The sequence below is a fragment of the Lethenteron reissneri genome, chromosome 36 (assembly GCF_015708825.2).
Source record: "Lethenteron reissneri isolate LAM-NWPU_2019-01 chromosome 36, ASM1570882v1, whole genome shotgun sequence".
In the NCBI taxonomy this organism is placed as follows: domain Eukaryota; kingdom Metazoa; phylum Chordata; class Hyperoartia; order Petromyzontiformes; family Petromyzontidae; genus Lethenteron; species Lethenteron reissneri.
In genome coordinates, this window is record NC_083814.1 from 7192618 (window position 1) to 7211660 (window position 19043).

General features: G+C 44.8%; 2 protein-coding genes across 3 annotated transcripts in view; one reads left to right on the forward strand and one right to left on the reverse strand.

Annotated features, from left to right (window-relative positions):
• Positions 1–2883: 2883 nt before the first annotated feature.
• MRPL20 (mitochondrial ribosomal protein L20) lies at positions 2884–7228 on the reverse strand. Of its 2 annotated transcripts, XR_009756158.1 has the most exons (5): positions 6776–7228; positions 5592–5702; positions 4381–4458; positions 3894–4244; positions 2885–3710 (listed from the first exon to the last, which is right to left on the reverse strand). XR_009756158.1 is itself a non-coding variant. In XM_061566242.1 (4 exons), exons 1-4 carry the CDS (start codon positions 6860–6862, stop codon positions 4065–4067), a joined length of 456 nt encoding a protein of 151 aa, XP_061422226.1. In that variant the 5' UTR covers positions 6863–7228; the 3' UTR covers positions 2884–4064. The 2 variants fall into 2 exon arrangements, 1 of the variants encoding a protein (XP_061422226.1); XM_061566242.1 differs by having other exon boundaries at positions 2884–4244.
• Positions 7229–8296: 1068 nt separating this feature from the next.
• Positions 8297–19043, forward strand: part of LSG1 (large 60S subunit nuclear export GTPase 1) — a 49150-nt gene continuing 38403 nt past the window's right edge. The window contains exons 1-7 of the mRNA XM_061566045.1: positions 8297–8555; positions 10057–10183; positions 11706–11826; positions 12919–13005; positions 13911–13997; positions 14623–14683; positions 15208–15384. Coding sequence (XP_061422029.1) covers positions 8463–8555; positions 10057–10183; positions 11706–11826; positions 12919–13005; positions 13911–13997; positions 14623–14683; positions 15208–15384 — 753 coding nt within the window. The 5' untranslated portion in view covers positions 8297–8462. The remainder of the gene's footprint in view (positions 8556–10056; positions 10184–11705; positions 11827–12918; positions 13006–13910; positions 13998–14622; positions 14684–15207; positions 15385–19043) is intronic.

Genomic DNA, 19043 nt, shown 5'->3' on the forward strand with positions numbered 1-19043 from the left:
AAAAATAAAGTGAATAAAAAATAATAAAATAAACACTACTAATGTAGACTGTAGCCTGGTTATAAATCGGAGTGCGTGTACTGGCAGTCTATAATGTCGAATATAGCCTGGTTATTAAGTTTGGTGAGTGTACTGGCAGTCTATAATGTAGACTGTAGCAATGGTTATTAAGCTGGGTGAGTATACTGACAGTCTAAAATGTAGACTGTAGCGTGGTTCTTTAACTCGGTGAGTGTACTGGCAGTCTAGAATGTAGACTGTAACCTGGTTCTAAACTTCGGTGAGTGCACTGGCAGTCTATAATGTAGACTGTAGCCTGGTTTTTAAGCTGGTGAGCATATTGGTAGTCTATGATGTCGACTGTAGGAATGGTTATTAAACTGAGTGAGCGTACTGACACTATAATGTAGACTGTAGCCTGGTTCTTAACCCGAATAAAATTAAAATAATAGGCTAAAGTCTACATTATAGACTATCAGTACGCTCACCGAGGTTAAGAACCAGGCTACAGTCTACATTATAGACTGCCAGTCCACTCACTCCGATTAAGAACCAGGCTACAGTCTACATTAGTTTTTTTATTTCATGTTTATTATTTTGATTCACTTTATTTTTATTTGTTTCTATCTACGTGACTTTACCGAAAGAACCAAAGAACATTAATTCCTGCAGTCACGAAAGTTTTAAGTCAAAATGTTATCAATTACTCTGGGCGTCAAATGTGTAATTTGACACTTTTAAATTCATTCGCAGTCTTAGGCCGCATCCGGTCATCAGAAAGAAAACAGCTACTTTCCTGATTGGTGAAGCCACAAAGAATAGATACGTCACTTAAAAGACTCAGTTATTACAGAATTCACACTTTATTTTTTACGAATAATTCCCCCTTTTACCTAACAAAATCCTCACTTAACAATCTCTAGACTTATTTTTCAAAAGGATCCTGCATTTGGATATTTGAGGAATCCCATGAACGAGTGTCTGGCTTCGCGTGGGAGAAAAACTTGAGTGACGGGAGAAATCCACTCATAATTCGTACAAGCAGTATGCTACACACTAACATTTTTTATGGGTAAAAGTTAAGCACCCAAAGGCAGTTGGGTACTTTCGAAGCTCAATTTGTGTTTGAATACTTATAAAACTCCTTGATATTCTACACTCGACCTTTAAAACGTTTCATATTGTGTGGTCACCGCGAACTGCACAAACCCTGCACAATATTATACTGCCACCAAGTGTATCATTGGGTTAACTGCTATTGGCAGAGCAAGAAATCTGTAGGTGAACTATAAGATTTTACTGCCTATGCATTTGTGTACATCGTTTTGCCCCTGAGAGCTTATACCAGTGTTTGTCCAATGGGTAAACTCACCCTTATAATAGGAATGTATAAATAGGGGGATAAGCTTTGCCCCACACTTTTTTTCGTGGAAAACTATTTTGGACGACAAAAACCTATAAACGTAACTATTTTTTTTTATTTTACCAGGTAAGGCGCACCGAGCTACGTAGCTCTTTTCAGAAGCTACCTGACCACGAATGATAGCTCAACGAAGTGGCTTATCTTGTGGACATTTATAGCAACCAAATTCTCTCAACCTCAGGTTTCTAAATGTGGAGGAAAAAACCGGAGGAGCTGGGTAAAAACTCCACACGACCACAGGGAGACATGCAAACTCCAATTTAGAAGCGTCAGCGTCGGGATTAAATCCACGACCTCCTGTATAACATCTCGCCACTGTTTGCCCTGACCTCATAAACTAGATATTCTTCAACCATATAAAATCCTATGTATAAATTTGCTGTGCTTAAACAATATATCTTAATTTTGGAGCTTTCGTGACTGCAGGAATTATTCTTTGGTTCTTTCGGTATAAGTGACTTTACCGAAATAACCAAAGAATTAAACTATATTTTTCACTTGATATTTTACCCGCCCCCGCCCCCTAGTGGCGTGGTTACACCTGTGTGGTCATGTAAGAGATGTCTCGTGTACTTAACCTATTGTATCTCTACTTCTCTATCTCCGTGTATACCCGTGTCCTGTCCTCAACTCCTTGTGATTATTCCATCTTGTTTGCGACTACTCTCCTGATGTCCTGGTGCTGCGATTCCAGAGAGCACGTGTGCAGGATGAGATTCAGCACTTGGGTTCAGCTTCTTTGCGTAAGCTCATCCTTTCTCACACCAGGCACTGGTGCAAGGAATGAAATGCCCCCCCCCCCCTTCACTCTTTGTAGACCAGGGTCTAGGCTCCATTGCAGTTGAACTGCCTGTGTACTCAATAGCTATTCCACCACTTTACCTGGTACAGTATTCAAAATTTCCTGCCACATCTGCCTCTATCTCAGCTGGAGAGCTCCCTCTGTCAATGTAAACAATTAAAGCGCATTAAGAAAAACATGTCCAAGTGGCATTCAGTGGTGTTTCTCTATCTCAGCTGGAGAGCTCCCTCTATCAATGAAAACGATTAAAGCGCATTAAGAAAAACATGTCCAGTGGCATTCAGTGGTGTTTCTGACCAAGTGTGAACGAAATGTGCCCCACTGACAACAGTGTAACATTTTTTTTTGTTCCTGGGTAGGAAGTGTTATTTCCTAATTGCTTATGCCTCAAAAGTACAGAACATGGCTATTTGTGACCAGGACAGTGATATTTTGAAATTTACATATTTTCCAGAACATTCCAGATAGATTCAGTGCTGAGTAAACTTGGAGTGACTTGCAGAACATTCTAGAACTTTCCAGTAATATAAAGTCGTATAAATACAGGGGCCTTAAGCCCACCAGTTCAGTCTAGTTCCAGCTGCCAAAGTGGATACATATCTGCATTTTTCTGAGATGGCATAAAGAGGAATATCCATTTTCAATACTTTTTAGGCATAAGCAATTACGAAATAACACTTACTACCCAGGAATAAAAATTGTGTTACATAGTGCAATCGGATATTTCTGAAAATGACAATTCTTTAGAGCCTTTTCTTTAAACAATGTGTACATAACAGGATGTGCAATGCACGTAACAAAATGCACAGCATTGTTGAAGCAATACACATTTATTGACGTTAGGAAACATACAACAGAGTCTATATTCTTTTATTCTTTCGGTAAAGTCACATAGATAGAAAATAAAAAAAGTAATAAAAACCTATTTTTTTCTGTATCCATTTTATTATTTTCTATCTATGTGACTTTACCGAAAGAACCAAAGAATATGAATTCCTACAGTCACGAAAGTTTTAAGTCAAAATTTCATAGGAGTCTATTTATAGCCACAATGTCAAGTCATTGCGTGGTACATAGTGCAGAATATAAGCATGCCGTTCTTTAAAATAATGTAAATACGAACATTACACTGCATGTAACCAACCAGATTCACACAAAACAATGTTTGGTTCTTCTGTTTTGCTATCATACGAAAAAAAATCACAATTCTCTCTGTACATGGGGGTATCACAAGTTGCATGTGTGTGTGTGTGTATATAGGTTTATGTATAGGTGTTCATATGCGCATTTGTATCGATATGCTGTTATAAACAAATATCCCTTCATAGCCTCCATATACTGTCCGCTTAGGTGCTGTAAGCACACACCTATTAAGCCCGGCGAGGAACACGAGGTGGTGTGGCCAGCACCACACCTTGCTGCGTTTATGTCCCCAGCGTTGATGCTCGCACACCACAGCAGGTACTCAATTAAGGCCGAGATGACCTAGTACAGGGGTCGGCAACCAAAATAACAAGAAGAGCCATTTCTTTCCAATTCGGTACAAAATTCTGTATTTCAAGAGCCGCAATGCATCTGAGTACATACTGTACATACGTACATATCGTCAAGAAGCAGCCCGTAAAGAGCCGCATGCGGCTCCGGAGCCGTAGGTTGCCGACCCCTGACCTAGTACAAGCTTGCTAACAGCACTTTCCCCAAACAGTACGTGTAGGTTACACAGGGTCTCCTTTGTATTGGCGCATTCGTATGCATTTGTGTGGAAACGAGTCTGTGCATGTGTGCATGTGTGCCTGTGATGTGGGAGGTAGAGGGCCCGTGCCAGGCAGCTATTGGCGCCTATGTGCGATCGCAATGTACGATTCGTGAAAAAATCCCCGTGGGTTCCTTCCCGTCATCCAGCGCCGCCAGGAAGCCCTCCTCCCCGCGACGCTTCGACAGAGCCGCCAACGACTTGAACGTACGCGGCTCCGTGATCGCCAGGTCAGCGAGCATCTTGCGGTTCAGCATCACCTGTGTCTGCCCACGGAACATGAATGCATTAGTCCCAGTGCCAGATTTATGACCGAGTGGAGCACAGATGGGAGTACGTCGTTAATTAAGGGGTCCTTGTGCTGTGCTGTGCTATGATGTTACTCACTCATCTACTGCTTACCTTCAGAAGGTTGGTTTTAAAATGGCTGTATTTCAGCCCGTGCTCCAAGATGCCAGCAGTGGCTCGTGTGATCCACAACTGAGAAAAACGACAACATATTACTCACGACAACAATATGGGACACACCAGCCTTTTATTCTACGGTTGAGACATTCATATTGAAGCAATGTTTTGTAGTTACATAGACTTATGTAGATCCACATCCCATTAGAGGTACAGATATATACAAAGTTACATTTACAATATAACCATGTTCCCCCCCGTGCTAGCCCCCTCCCGTCCCTGCACGCCACAAACCCTCGCCCCTCTCCCCTGTGAACTCCTACAGGCAAACTCCTTTCCTCTCCCTCCTGTGCTTATATAAAGCCACAACAGCAGATCATTTTTTCACACCTGAAGACGGACGCTTGTGTTGCGACCGAAACGTCGTGTTTTATTTAATTTTTTCTACCTACGCAACTTTACTGAAAGAACCAGCGAGTATTAAAATGTCTTGTAAAGGGGAGCAAAAGAGTAAGAGGCATGTGATTTGAGATTAACATTTTTACTCATGGGTGCTTGCGAACAGCATTTGCCCTAACAGTCTGTTAAGGCTACATAGGGGATCTTTGTATTTTATGCTTTCAAATCCATACAAGTATTCAAATAAGTTAACGGATTACTCATTGAATTTGTTAAATTATGAACAAGGTTGACATCTACTACGTATATTATTCAACATTATGACTTTCCCAATTATACTGCAAATATGTTTAAAGACTATGTCTAAATGCAAAATATCGACATGGCATTGGATGATGTCATATATCCTTTACATAAATCACTGCATTCTCATCTTAAACGTTTATTGGAAATGTAAGTCAAAGCAATGTATATCCTTGCTGAAACGAGCATGAGGAGCAGTCCTCAATTCCGTTCGTGACTCTAAGCCGATTGTGTACATTCCACATTCCAAGGCGGTGCTCAGTCCTTTGGAAGCAAACCCGCAATGTGGCAGTACATGACAAACTACTGTCCGTACAATGAGCATCACGCACGATGAGAGAACAAGCGAATCGCTAGATCGCGGGCTATGAGAGTCGCGTGCCGTTTGATGCGTAGCAGTTAATTATTCAGTGGCTTTGCGAGCCCAGTGACTTGTATGTTGAACTAATTTCGTAGCCAACCAACCCTGTTAATCGGAGGTAGGGGAAGACAACAGACAGACTTACGGTGCGCATGTTTCGCCTTCGCAGATGACGGGCCTTGGTGGCATAGACGAAAGAGCGCCGGACCGCGCGCACGGCCAGGCCATAGCATCGGTTCTTGCGTCCTCGGAAATGCTGTCCAGATGCACAATGATACAAAGACAAAGATCCCCCGTATAGCCTTAACAGACTGTAGGGGCAAGTGTTGTTAGCGAGCACCTATGAAGGCCGGAACGGTACACGAGGGGGTGGGTGGCCAGCACCACGCCCGACCGCCTTTGTCTCCCTAGTGGCGATGTTTACACACCGCACCAGGTACTCATTTGAGGCTGAGTCGACCTAGGGGAGGCCCGGGACCGGTTCAGATAATCGTCACTGATGTTGGCAGTGAGCGGGAATCGAACTCGTGTCACCGGGTTCATAGCGCAGCGCGCTAACCACTACACCACCGCTCCCCACAATTATACACACACACACACTCGACAACGTGGAATCCATGAAACCTGGACAGCAAGACATGCACACATTCACTGGCTTTCCAATTGGAAGTCACAGACACATTACTCTACATACAGATGGAAACGGTATTTCTTCATCTCATTTCCTAAATATATTTATTTCAAGTGAATAAGATGTAACGTTTATGATCCCGGCTGAATATATTTTTTTCTTCCAATGATGCATTTTAATCCCTCTATTTGAATTTCCCCAACCAAATGAGGGCGACACTGACCCAACCGATTGTTCGATGTAAATACGTGTCAGCCTGTTTGAGAATGACAGTCACTGCAGTTTTAATACATAGGCCCACTAAACACCAGATGCAATCACTCTCGGCGAATAGGCAAATCGCCAGGCATAGAATCGCATTTGTAACACGCAAAGATGCGTCTCAAATAGAAAATAAAAAAACCCAATCAGGAATCTCAGGAAGTGACTGAGCCACAGGCACCACTGGCAACAGTAGGCCGCATAGTGCTAATGAGTCAATAATAATGATATCGTAAGATCGGAAGTTCTCCAGTATTGTTTCAAGCAATCCTGACCGCTGTCAAAACTGTCGAAACTGCTCAAGAATACGCTCGCGTTCAATCCTACTGATATGATGCACTCCGAAAAGGCCGTGCGGCCGATTGCTTAATCACTACAATACTCTGTGTGGCGAGACAGACGTAAAAAAGAGAGTCCGTCAATGATATTCTCCACACCTGCGAATACTTGAAGAGCTCTTTCGCCCGCCAGTAATGGTTATCACTCTTCACCCTGACCAAGCGACTTAAGGACAGGAAGACCATTGCGAAGGCGACTCTTGATGGACACCCCCCCTCTCCAAATAAACCCTTTTTGCCAATTAATTAGAGCCCTCCCCACCGCGATGTCAATGAGAACCCCTCAATTGAGCGCTCCACGTGCGTTCTGCCCTCCACGACAATGACACATGATGTGGGTCCCCACTTCCTCCTTCAATACTCGGCAGCGCAAGTATTTCCGGCGAGGGAAATGATTCCGGGCCGAATAAAAGTTCCGGGGCTAAGAGAGAGGGGGGGTTGGTTACACCTCCCGGATTGTCCTGGAATCTTTACCGATCTCGATTGAAAGCAATCCGCGAGGTTTAAATGCTGGGACAGGATGGTTTACTGATGTAAATTGTGAATGAAATTAAAATCCCTTAACAGTTTCCCGCCATGAATTAAGCTGTCCACCCAAAAAATTGGGCACACCATCGTTTAATCGATTGGCATGTCGCCTTTGTTGATTTCGAAAAGTGTATTGGTTTAGCCATGTTTGTTGTAGTACAGAGTTAGACTGATGGCCTTAATCTAAGTTGTCTTGTGGTTGTTGTTTGACTTGCATCCCACTGGGATTTGTGCACACAGTGTTGGTGTACGGTGCTTTTTCTGCAATATTTTGCTGTCTTTTCTTGGATTTTCTGTTTGCATATAGTCACATTAAGATGTTTTCTTGTTCATGTTTTTGTTTGTTGCGGTTGCACCCGATTCAAGAGCCGAATGGCTCACAGGACTATACCTAATAAATGAACTTGAACTTGTTGGAGTAAAGTGTGGGTACTCGATGATGTCTCTGGCTCTCTCTAGTGGAGGCCCATCCGCTAGCAGTGGTGTGCTGAAGCAATCGCAGGGATTGTCCTTTTACATTTGATTGATGGGTTTTTTTCACTCCACATGTGTCAATCAAGTTGGCATCTATGCACAATTGAGCACGTCGGGCTCCAAGTTAAATTAAGTCTCTTTAAAATGTATTAAATGTATTTGCACGCAGCGTTGATATACGGTGCTTTTTTTCTGGAATATTTTGCTGGTTTTCTTCTGGATGTTTCTGTTGCGCGTCGTCACTATAAGATGTTGCTTGTTCATGTTTTAGTTTGTTGCGGTTGCATGGCTCACAGGGCTAAACCTAATTAATTAAAATGAAAAACTGAAAAATGTAAAATGTTGCACCTCCACGTGCACGCCACGTGTGCGCCCCCTGCCGACGTGTCCCACCACCTCCCAGCGCCACAATGTTGCTGAAACAACAAAGGTTCCGGCCTGAATAAAGGTTCCGTTCCTTATATGCACTTTTTAAATTTAAATTACTATACAATTAAAAACAACGATTACCCCGAGAGATATTATTGGGTACACTCTAGAGTCAATTTAACTTTGTCGCCGCTTGTTTAGTTCTCAAACGCATTTTAGAACGTTAACATTGTCGGAATGCGCGTTCCGTGTTGCGTTCCGGGTGAAACACGTGGGCCTCAACCCTGCAACGTCCGCATGGTCACGGCGAGAGGAGCGCTACGCGAGTTTACTTTCTAACGTTTCTAACGCAACATTCTCAACGTCGCACACACAGCAACAACAACAACAACCCCCCACACACACACACACGGCTATGGGGAAGAAGAAGCAGGGTCCAAACTTGGGCCGATCTATAATCAAAGACAGGAACAATGCGAGCCGAACGCAGCGCAAGAACGACTCGTGGGTGAGTGCTTTGAGAATGGATGCTGCTGTCGGTAGCCACGTTAATTCCCTCACCCTTAAACTTGTATTTAAGGGCTTGTCTCTTGGGATTTTTCCTCACTTGATACGGTAAATTTAGCTGTGACGGTCCCGCCTGATGACGGAGACTTGTGTTGCCTTCGAAACGTCGTGATTTATTATTTTATTTCGATTATTTTATTTTTTCTATTTTTATTTTTTACCTACGTGACTTTACCGAAACAACCTAAGAGCATGAATCCTTGCGGTCACGAAAGCTTCAAATCTAGAACGTTAATTCCACTTGGCTCTACTCCTGAACACAGTTTTTTGCTCGCTTCACGCTCTGCCCAGTGTTGTGTTTCGAAAGGCACAATACTAATTATAATTATACTACTAACACCATTAGCTTGTGCATCACCGTGCGTGTGTCAGACCACGGGTTTAGGGCCCCTTGAACGTGGTGGTTGTGCCACCAACACCAAGTGATGATTATCTGAACCGGTCATGGGCCTCCCCTAGGTCGACTCAGCCTCAAATGAGTGTGTAAACATCGCCACTGGGGAGACAAAGGCGGCCGGGCGTGGTGCTGGCCACCCACCCCCACCCCCTCGTGTACCGTTCCGGCCTTAATAGGTGCTCGCTAACAGCACTTGCCCCTACAGTCTGTTAAGGCTACACGGGGTGGAGGGGTCCTAGGCTTTGCATGATCTGTTTTACACGTCTCTATAATATATAACACAATTATCACGAGCCTGTTGAGAATATTAATAATGCATTAGCGGACGATGTCTACTTCACGTATTCGTGTCTCTATAACTACAAGTATTAATATACGCAGGCCATCGGCCGTACGACCCTCTGGGAGTAATGCTTTCTCAAGAACGACGCTCATGATTGTTTTGAGTTCTACATTACTTTTTTGCTGTATAATTTTGAGTCTAACTCGGATCCCATGTCGTCCATGCTTTGCAAGATTGACAGTTCACTAGAACTCATCCAAGCAAAGCCTGACTGCCGATTGTGGCACTCTCCATCGAAACCGACCCAGAGTCTTGAAACCAGTGCGGTTGACACTATGCAGTCCTGTCATAAGTCCGTGTTGCTGATGGGCTGTGTAAAATATATACTCTTATGTGGAGAAGGCGTCATTATTATCACCATCACCACGATACATGGGCAGATAGCCCATAGGTGTCCACTGTACATTTCGTCATTTGTTTCCACTTTCCTCTGCCTTGTGCCACATGTGCTCAAGTAGGGCCACATCTTTCTGGCACCGATCTCTACTCTGATGTCGTCGTAAAGCCATTCTCTGTTCGGTCTTCCCCTCTTTCTGGCTCCTTCATCGGAGCCACGTTGTCTGCTAATTTACGTCGCTGCTTATATTCTCCACAACGCAGCTCGTGATGATGTAATGCCATCGAGGTGTCTGTCTGCATGGCCAGCACACGGCCACGGTGTTGTCATTTATTCCCCTCCTCCCTGCCGTCTCATCATAACAGCTGCACACGAGCGAGCTGAACGACGGCTATGACTGGGGCCGCCTGAACCTGCAGTCGGTGACCGAGCAGAGCGCGCTCGATGAGTTCCTCAGCACCGCCGAGCTCGCCGGCACGGAGTTCACGGCAGGTAAGGCTCCTCCGAGAAAACCAAACACACGTCTCGCATCGTACACTACGCCCGTGACCAAATCACTTTAGCGCAGGGTTGAGCCTGATCGGTGCTTGGGCGAGTGGCCACCGCACGTGCGTGGTTTGTCACAGGTGGCTGCTAGAATGGCGCCGTCACCGTTCTAGAATCTCACCTCGGATCCGGAGGAACTCTGCTGGCGAACAGAGTGGAACCAACGTGAACGTCCTTCGGAACAAACGCCTCATTCGAGACCCAAATATCACACCTTTCTGGCTTTGACATTCCCCGAAAACACTTGTAACAGGCTGCTGCGCCAGAGGTCGCAAACGGATTTTGATTCCTTACCCGTACCCGGCCGCACCAGGGTCGCAAACGGGTACCCTACCCGATACCCGGCCGGGTATCGGGTAGGGTACCCGTTTGCGACCTCTGGGATGAAGCCATGTTGCAGGCGCGGGTGGGTTGATTCTAGGAACTTGAATTGTGAGAAGAGACAAGACGTTGGGAAATGAGTGACAAACGGTTACTCACTCACCAGTGACTCACGGCCTACCCATACCCAGCCGCACCAGGGTCGCAAACGGGTACCCGTACCCGGCCGGGTACGGGTAGCTGGGTATCGGGTAGGGTACGGGTATTGTGTACCCGGTTGCGACCTCTGTGCTGCGCCCATCTCCTTCATGAATGGAAAATTAAAGACAAGCCACGGAAAGTGCGACTGTCGCCACGCAACCAAAACTCTGGGCCATGTAGCCAACCACTGGAGTCAACCACTGGAGTCAACCACTGGAGTCAACCACTGGAGTCAACCACTGGAGTCTGCGCTCCTTCAAAGGAGGAGGAATAGCAAAAAGACGCGAACTCTCTCCTGAAGCCCTATCGTTGCTAGCAGACCTCGACATTGGAATTTAGCTCCTGAACACATTGCCCATCATACACAAGGATAGAAATAAAAGAGGAGGCTACGGAGGCTACGTGGTAGGGTAGTAGTAGGCAGTGCGGTGAAAGCCGTAGAATTCTTGAGTTGTGGTTCTGTGCTCCCATGTCCGTGGCTCTCCCTGGACTGACCAGCATGGTGTAGTATGGTTTAACAACCTCCCCGTGACCACCACATCATGGGGATGCCTTCATGGATAATTGGGTTGACAAAGGGTTGTAAATTATTATTATGAATTCAAAACTCTCCAGTGTGCAACTGTCATAACCCAGAACAGACTGGAATGTCTCAACAGTTAACAAATACGAAGGGGGCATCACAGCGAAACACCACTCTGCTACTCCTGACACAATTATCTGGCTCATCTACCTCAATGTAAAATTATAGGTGTTGCTCTGCATCAACATCAGCCACCCGAAGAAGATGATTATAATAGACACTAACTCATCAGAATATTGAAGCCTTCTTTCTGCGCTGGCACAAACCATTTCTGAATGAAAAGGGGGTACATGTATTGCTTTTGCTGCGCACTGAACTAGCTAGTGTATAACACGTTGTTTTAATGTTATTTTTTAAATTCAGAGAAGCTGAACATCAAGGTGGTGTCTGAAGTCGCACGGACGGGCGTGCTTTCGGACGAGGAGAGTCAGAAGATGAAGCTGCTTCATGAAAGCAACAAGCACTTCCTGAACATCCCACGACGGTAGGGAGACACTCTTGCCAGGTTAATGTGAGCACGTTGACGTGTCATTATGGTCAGTGTGATTGCAGCCATCATCGCTTCCTTCCGAGTGGTTGTAAAGTTGACGACTGACCTTCAAGGTTTGCTCGTATAGTATCTCACCATTGGCTTTGGATCTTCTCCTGGGCTGCTGACATCTGAATGTTGCTACAATGGCTGTTGTTAGTGTCGGGGTTAATGTTAGCATTTCCATTATGTTTATGGTGAAGGATTACACTTTGGTACGTGTTATCTTGACGTGAAAAGCTGAAGGTTAACGTGAGTATAGCGCCCATTGGTGTTAATGTTAGTGGAGAGGTCACTTTCAACTATTGCTTGATTTGTCAACTGACCCAGGTTGAAACTAATGGTTTCAGCAGTGCCATCCCATTGCTCTGACAGTGTTAGCCCCATCAGCCACATGTCCACATATGCTCGGTTTATTAGAAATGGGAAAGCACTCCGACACTATTTATACGGATCCAGGGTCTCGCTCTCCATGCTGCGGGGCGGCCGCTCGCTTACGTGGCGTTGAGTTGACCGCTTGATTCTAGGAGGTCAGGAAGAAACAGCCCTTTGCTATGTTGCTGGTTTCCTGCTTTAAGTTTTACCCACCCAGCAACATAGCAAAGGGCTGTTTCTTCCTGACCTACTTTTCTGCTTCTACTATCTACATAACAAAGGCTCAGTTCCATTAGCAGCAGCCGCACCTTAACAACTCTGGCACCTCCCAGTTCAACCAGTCTACACAACAAAGGCTCATTCCTAGCAGCAGCCTCAGCCGCACCAACCTCACAATAATAATACAAAACTCCGATCCAGGGGCCTACCTTGGCTCCTCCCCCCTCAACCAGTATATATACAAGGTCGGGTGTCCTGGAATTTCTCTTTACTTGATACAGCAATCGTGCTGTGACGGTTCCACCTGAAGACGAAAGCTTGTGTTGCCTCCGAAACGTCGTGATTTTTATTTTACTTATATTAATTTAAATTTTATTTTTTACCTACGTGACTTTACCGAAAAAACCTAAGAGTATTGACCGCTTGACCCTGTGTGTGCGTGCGTGTGGCCAGACCCCGCTGGGACGCGTCCACCACCACTGAGGCGTTGCAACTGAACGAGCGGGAGGACTTCCTGGCGTGGCGCCGCCAGCTCGCCATGTGAGTGCCGAAGCCTTTTCTCCTCCACAAATGCATTTGGAAGCTTTAATTGTGTTGCCGTGTTTTTGAACGGATGTGTTTGCTCAAGGTGCCCTGGGTAGTCGGAGTGTGAGTGTAAGTGTGAGATGAGGATGCGGGATGGTTCATGGGTTAGGGTACCTGGCTCGCCATCGGAAGGATTCGAGTTTAAATCATGATCTGGGTGTAAGCATGTGTGAGTGTAAGGTTTGACATGCATCAGAATAACAAATTTGTCTCGCAATCAGAAAGTTAAATTTTCAAATCTTGGTTGGAGATTTTAGTGAGTTAAGTGATTTCCTGCTTAAATGAGCATTGATGCATTTCCCATTTCCTTTTTATACCACTGAGCCTGTCAGGGAAATTTCAGATTCGGGGGGAAAGTAGTAAGTCCATCCATAGCACAATCACGGTTGACTATGAGTGTGTGCGTGAGCATTATTATTATTAGTCTGTGATAGTGTCACTGTTAGTCTGAAAAAGCATGTGTGTTTGTCACTGTTTGTGGATATGAGAAATTGTCTGAATATTTGTCTGAATATTTGGTCAACAGTTGCAGTAGTTTAGCACATGAACCCTGGGAGCTAAGTTTGCTTCTTGTTGGCAGCTATCATCGGTGGCGAGTGATCTGTCAACCAGTCCTGGGCCTTCTTTCACAAACTCAGACTGCCCAGAATGGTGACGAATTATCAAACATGACCGACGTGGCGCAGGGAAGCAGGCCTTCATCCATTCGGTGGATTGATAATTGGGCTGTACCTTATTAATGATTATATAGGACCATCACGAATGTACTCGTGAATGTATGTTTGATGCACCAGTGTTGAAGATGTATGAGGGATTCTCCCTGTGTAAGAGTGACGATGGTGTGTGTACACTTCTTCCAGGCTCCAGGAGAAAGAGGAACTCATTCTCACTCCATTTGAGCGGAACCTTGACTTCTGGAGGCAGCTGTGGAGAGTCATCGAACGGAGGTGACCGTCTCCTCTTGACGAGTGACTGACCACTTGTTAAAACTTTCTTCATTGAAGTATTCCTCGTGTGCACCAGGCCTGTGACCAAACCCCTCTAAATGGGCCGGGGAAGCTAAGCATTGTTGAGCCTGGATAGTGCTGTGATGCAGTGTTTGAATGTCAATGGTAGTAGAGTACGTTTAGGAGGCAACACAAGATGGCTTGTGTTGCCTCCGAAACGTCGTGATTTAATTTATTTGTTTTCTTTTAACCTACGTGACTTTACCGAAAAAACCAAAGAGTTTAAAGTATAGTGTTCCTAAATAATAATACGAAATTGAATATGAATGTTTAACACGCAGGCTTTTGCGACGAATATCATAATACAGGTTTTTTTTGGGTTAGATCGCGTAAATATATAAAGGTGGCAGGTTTAACGACACATATATGTACGCGATCTAACCCAAAAAAAAAACGCATTCTGGATGAATTATTTTTAACGTGAGATGTGAATGAATTCACTTTCTTGTTTAAATCTCTTACCACGTTGTCTTTTTTTTTCTCATATTTTGCTGTCACCCTCCCTCCGTTCCCTCTCCATCTGTTACTCCACGTCACCTTCCCCCTTCAACTCCATCCCTCGCAGTGACGTTGTTGTTCAGATTGTGGATGCAAGAAATCCACTCCTGTTCAGGTGTGAAGATCTGGTACGTTTTGCCCAAGCTGTTGCTGTGATTGCTTCAAAGTGCAGGTTCTGTGTGCCTCAATTCACTGAAGAGGTTTTTGGTCAGGAACGACTACACTGTTGCGTGAAATACCGCCACTTTGAATAGTACTGCTGCAGACAATTGATGGTCCTAACTCTATCCCGTAATCCTAACTCTGTATCTCCTTTTACATGATTATCATCATGTACCCATGAACATTCCTGTTGCCAAAGCCAATGCGGATATGGCAGTTGCGGTACTCTTTAGAGCATGAGTATTTTTAACTGCAGTGAACGTTTGTAACACATCAAAAACACTACCTTTAAAAGGACACATAAGCACGTGTGCTATGCACTATGAAGAGGGGTAATTTCCCAAATAGTCGCCTGTTATATACTCTTGAAGGCAGTGTTAGTGATGAATACAAGTGCTTGAGTTTTTATACATCAACATCCGTGTCCTTGCCATTGGCTCCACTGATGCTTGACGGACATTTTCACTTTGACTTGGATGACGCCGGGCAGGAGCGGTACGTCAAGGAGGTATCTCCGCACAAGGACAACCTCATCCTGGTGAACAAGGCCGACCTGCTCTCCGAGGGCCAGCGCCAGGTGTGGGCCGACTTCTTCGAGGCGCAGGACGTGCGCGTCGTCTTCTGGTCTGCGCTGCACGAGGCCAAGCGGCTGGAGGCCGAGGCACAGGTGCGGGGGCGGCGGTGGCGGCGATACGCGTCCATTCATTAATTCATCACGCATAGTCAGCGAAGGAATGTTGCGGCAAAAGTGTGACCTCATGCGACAGCATTTGCGTTGACTGCTCTTGCTGCCATACACCGGTGTCTCGAGTGATTTGTTTGATCCACGTATCACAGTGGGGAGGGGTGGGGGCAAACATGGGGGCGGCACCATTAATTTTATGGTGGAAATTCTCACTTCCAACTTCAACCGCCAACTGAAATGCGTCCCCGAGTGTCAGAATCAGAATATTTATTTATGCTGGAGGAGGAATCCCATGGAGATATTATAAAGCTCTTTTTCACAGATGTCCAGTAGGGGCAGGGCAGAACGTTACAACAACAAATAATGCAAAAACACTACAGGTAGTCCCCGGCTTACGATGGTCCGACTTACGATATTTCGATCTTACGATGGCGATAGCGATAGCGATATGACAAAATTGTAAAATATTTAACATTTCGCGCGGCAGGCAAACGCAGCAGCGTATGAGGTACGATACTGTACGTTGGGACGCTGCCGGGATGTTCTGTACGCATCTCCCGCCTTGTGTGGTGATGCCTCTCACTCTCACCAGCGGTCGATGGAGTTAAGTTGTCTCAGTGTTCAATGCATGTTAAAAGTTTTTATAGCAGATAAGAATGTTTCCTGAAAAAACTTTCTATGAAATTGCAGTTCATATAGGTAGGCTAAGAATTTACCTTGGTTTTTTTACTTAAAATTTTACTGTGCAATACAGTATTGTAATTAATAAGTACATACAGTATATAGTTTATACAGTACGGTACTGTAAATTGCTCTGTTTTGCTAAATTATCACCATTCTTTAAGACTCCTGGGTAGGTTAGGCAATTTTCGACTTACGATATTTTCGACTTATGATGGGGTCGTCATAACGCATCTCCATCGTAAGTCGGGGACTACCTGTATAGGAGTGCAAATTATATGCAAGGTTAAACAAATGACTTAAAAACATAAACCAATAAAACTAAACCAGTTTTTTTTTATCTTACTAGGTGGGGACAGTCCGCAAGTTGCAATCATTTAGTCAGGTTGACTTTCGCGACCAATATCCATAATAAAAACAATGTTGAGATCGCTTAAATATAAATGTGTTATTAAACCCGCCATGGCCAATTCGTATGGTGTGTCACGTAATCAAAACGTACCGGTTAGTTACTACTTCAGCACACCGGTGTGTTGGAGACTAAACCCACTGCAAATGGGTTTACTCAATTATAAATATTGCTCATTTCAAGACGCGCATATTTACTCTTTTCTATTAAACATTCCATTGTGCTGTTTGTTGCTGGCAATTTGGATAGTTTGGCCTTTGGGCCTGTGCTCAGACACCCGAATAAAAGCAGAGACTGCTGCTCGATTGCGCGATACCTTTGGAGCCTTCCCGTTACAACGACGCTGTCCATGGACCATGGACCATAGATAAATTGCAATCCCCTCTCGTTTAGACAGGCAAATCAATCTTCACAAGTGAAAACATAACTGTAAAACACCGAATGGATTTTATACGTCGTTGTCAATCAACTTATCCTTTCCTTTTGACGATGGTTGTGAAGTTGCGGGACTAGCATCTGGGCAAGGGAATAAATGTTGGACCGGTTTGTTATTTTAACACGTAGGCTTTCGCGACCAATATTATTCATAATAACGTTTTTTGGGTTAGATCGCGTAAGTATAAATGTGTCGAAACCCTCCACCGCCCGACAGCCAATTAAAAAGGGATTAGTCACTTAAACAAATGCCAATTAGTTACTACTTCAGCGTGTTGGAGAGTAAATCCACAACATTCACAATTTGAGTTTGACGTTTCGCTGGTAATTACATCCAGCATCATCGGGCGATTTGCCAGAATAGTGAAGCCATCCACCTGCTTCCGTTCTTAAATAGAGCAGTAGGATAACGTCATCACAGTACCCAATCAGGTGCAGAGATCAAAGGCGGATGGGGGATTATTGTAATTATATAATAGATTAGTGATCAGTGATTTAGTATGTTTCCTCTATAAGGTTAAGTAGCACAAGGCATCTGGGAAACACGTAACCTCGTATTTCCGTGGGAACCGCAAGAGGTCATCATTTGTCCAATGCAGTGCTCTGTAGTCCCATGCCTCTCTGTATTTATGCATATGTCCAGAAGGTGGTGCTCTTGAGCGGATGTTACTCAAACTGACCTGTCAATGTCCAGTCCAAACGTTTACCTCGATAAGCAGTGCGTGGAAGAGTAGGCCAAATACCCGCTAGAGCTCCCACTACTGGAGGCTCCACTGCCAATCCCCACTCTCTTTGCCTTGCCCACACACACTCTTGTACACTGATATTTTCTCAGTATCTATTGCTTTGGTAGTTGTTGCTAAGCTTTTCCTTTTTTTTTGCTTTAGATTTATTTTATGCATTGCTCATCCTTGTGCTACTTTTGGTCTTTGATTTGTAAGTGGTATGACAGACAAACTTCTTTCATTTAGTTAATAGTATTTTCAAGGCGAGGATTATTAGTCGGCAAATGACCGTTAAGATTGAAAAAGGTATAGTTTAGTTGGAGACGTCGCCAATTTGTCAATAAATTGCGGTCGCTGAAATATGGCGAGTTCACATGAAAAGCGAACGGAAGCTTCGGTGCAAATACTGCACGCTTTGAGATGCGCTTTTGCGGCCATCTGGAATGTTCTTTCTGACATTAGTATGCCACTGGAGCTATGCACTTGTAAATCTGGATTGAAAATGTATTTCTAGAGAACTGCTTTTTGTGTTTAGTTGTCCTTCCCCCGCGCTTCTGATTAGCATGGTTGGCTACGTAACAGTGCAAAATAAATTCAACATGCATACACTCACCCACTCACGGTTGGCTACGTACGGTGCGAAAGAAGTTGACAAACATAAATGCATACAGTACATATGAGGGCTCCAATCAATCAATGCCGACGTGATCCACGTGGTGGTCACAACCCCAAGCTGGTGCCGATGTCCCACCTCTCCCGGACGTGAGAACGTCACTTCGAGCAGGTGGCAAAGAGTAAAAAGCGGACGGCGAGAAAAGCCAATCGTGACCCGTGATTTCGAGTCACCGAGGGTCACGACGCGCGCGGTGCTTTCTCTCGCCCGTCGGCTCTCGTCACTCGCGTGTCAATAGTCACCTCGCTTGAGCGATGGCTGGCAGTGGGATAGGCGGGTACGCATGTCACGGCGTAGTTTGTTTTCGTCAAGGAGGGAAAAAAATCCTGGGAAATTGACAGTTTCACCCGCAGTGTGGTTCCCCGCGGGCTTGTTTTTTCGCCAGCTGATTTGTGTCTCTATTTAAAAGAGCCCGTGCCGCATTGTGCGATTAAATCGATGACGACGACAGGAGTCTTTCTGCATTGCACTCGACGCTGTGCTTGTGCCAGATTGCATCGCGGTTAATGGTGGGTGAAGGTGTGTGGAGTTCCACGCGCACTGTGTTGCATGCATATTAACAAGAAATACATAGGGAAATGCGACTATGAGAATGTGTACAGAAGGGAAAAAAGGAGGATTAAATAGTCGAGTGAGTGTGGGGATGGTTTGGATCAATACGTGGAATGACAAAGAGCTTCGTTTAAAAATAATGTAAGTACTTGTAAATGGTGCTCTT

Bases quoted from the DNA above. Each gene is read 5' to 3' on its own strand.
- MRPL20 (XM_061566242.1), bottom strand. From the start codon at position 6,862: ATGGTCTTCCTGTCCTTAAGTCGCTTGGTCAGGGTGAAGAGTGATAAC. The intron at 5,703-6,775 runs GTGTGGAGAATA...GCATCTGGACAG, and splicing joins AGCTCTTCAAGTATTCGCAG to CATTTCCGAGGACGCAAGAA. The intron at 4,459-5,591 runs GTAAGTCTGTCT...CGTTTTTCTCAG, and splicing joins GAAGGCGAAACATGCGCACC to TTGTGGATCACACGAGCCAC.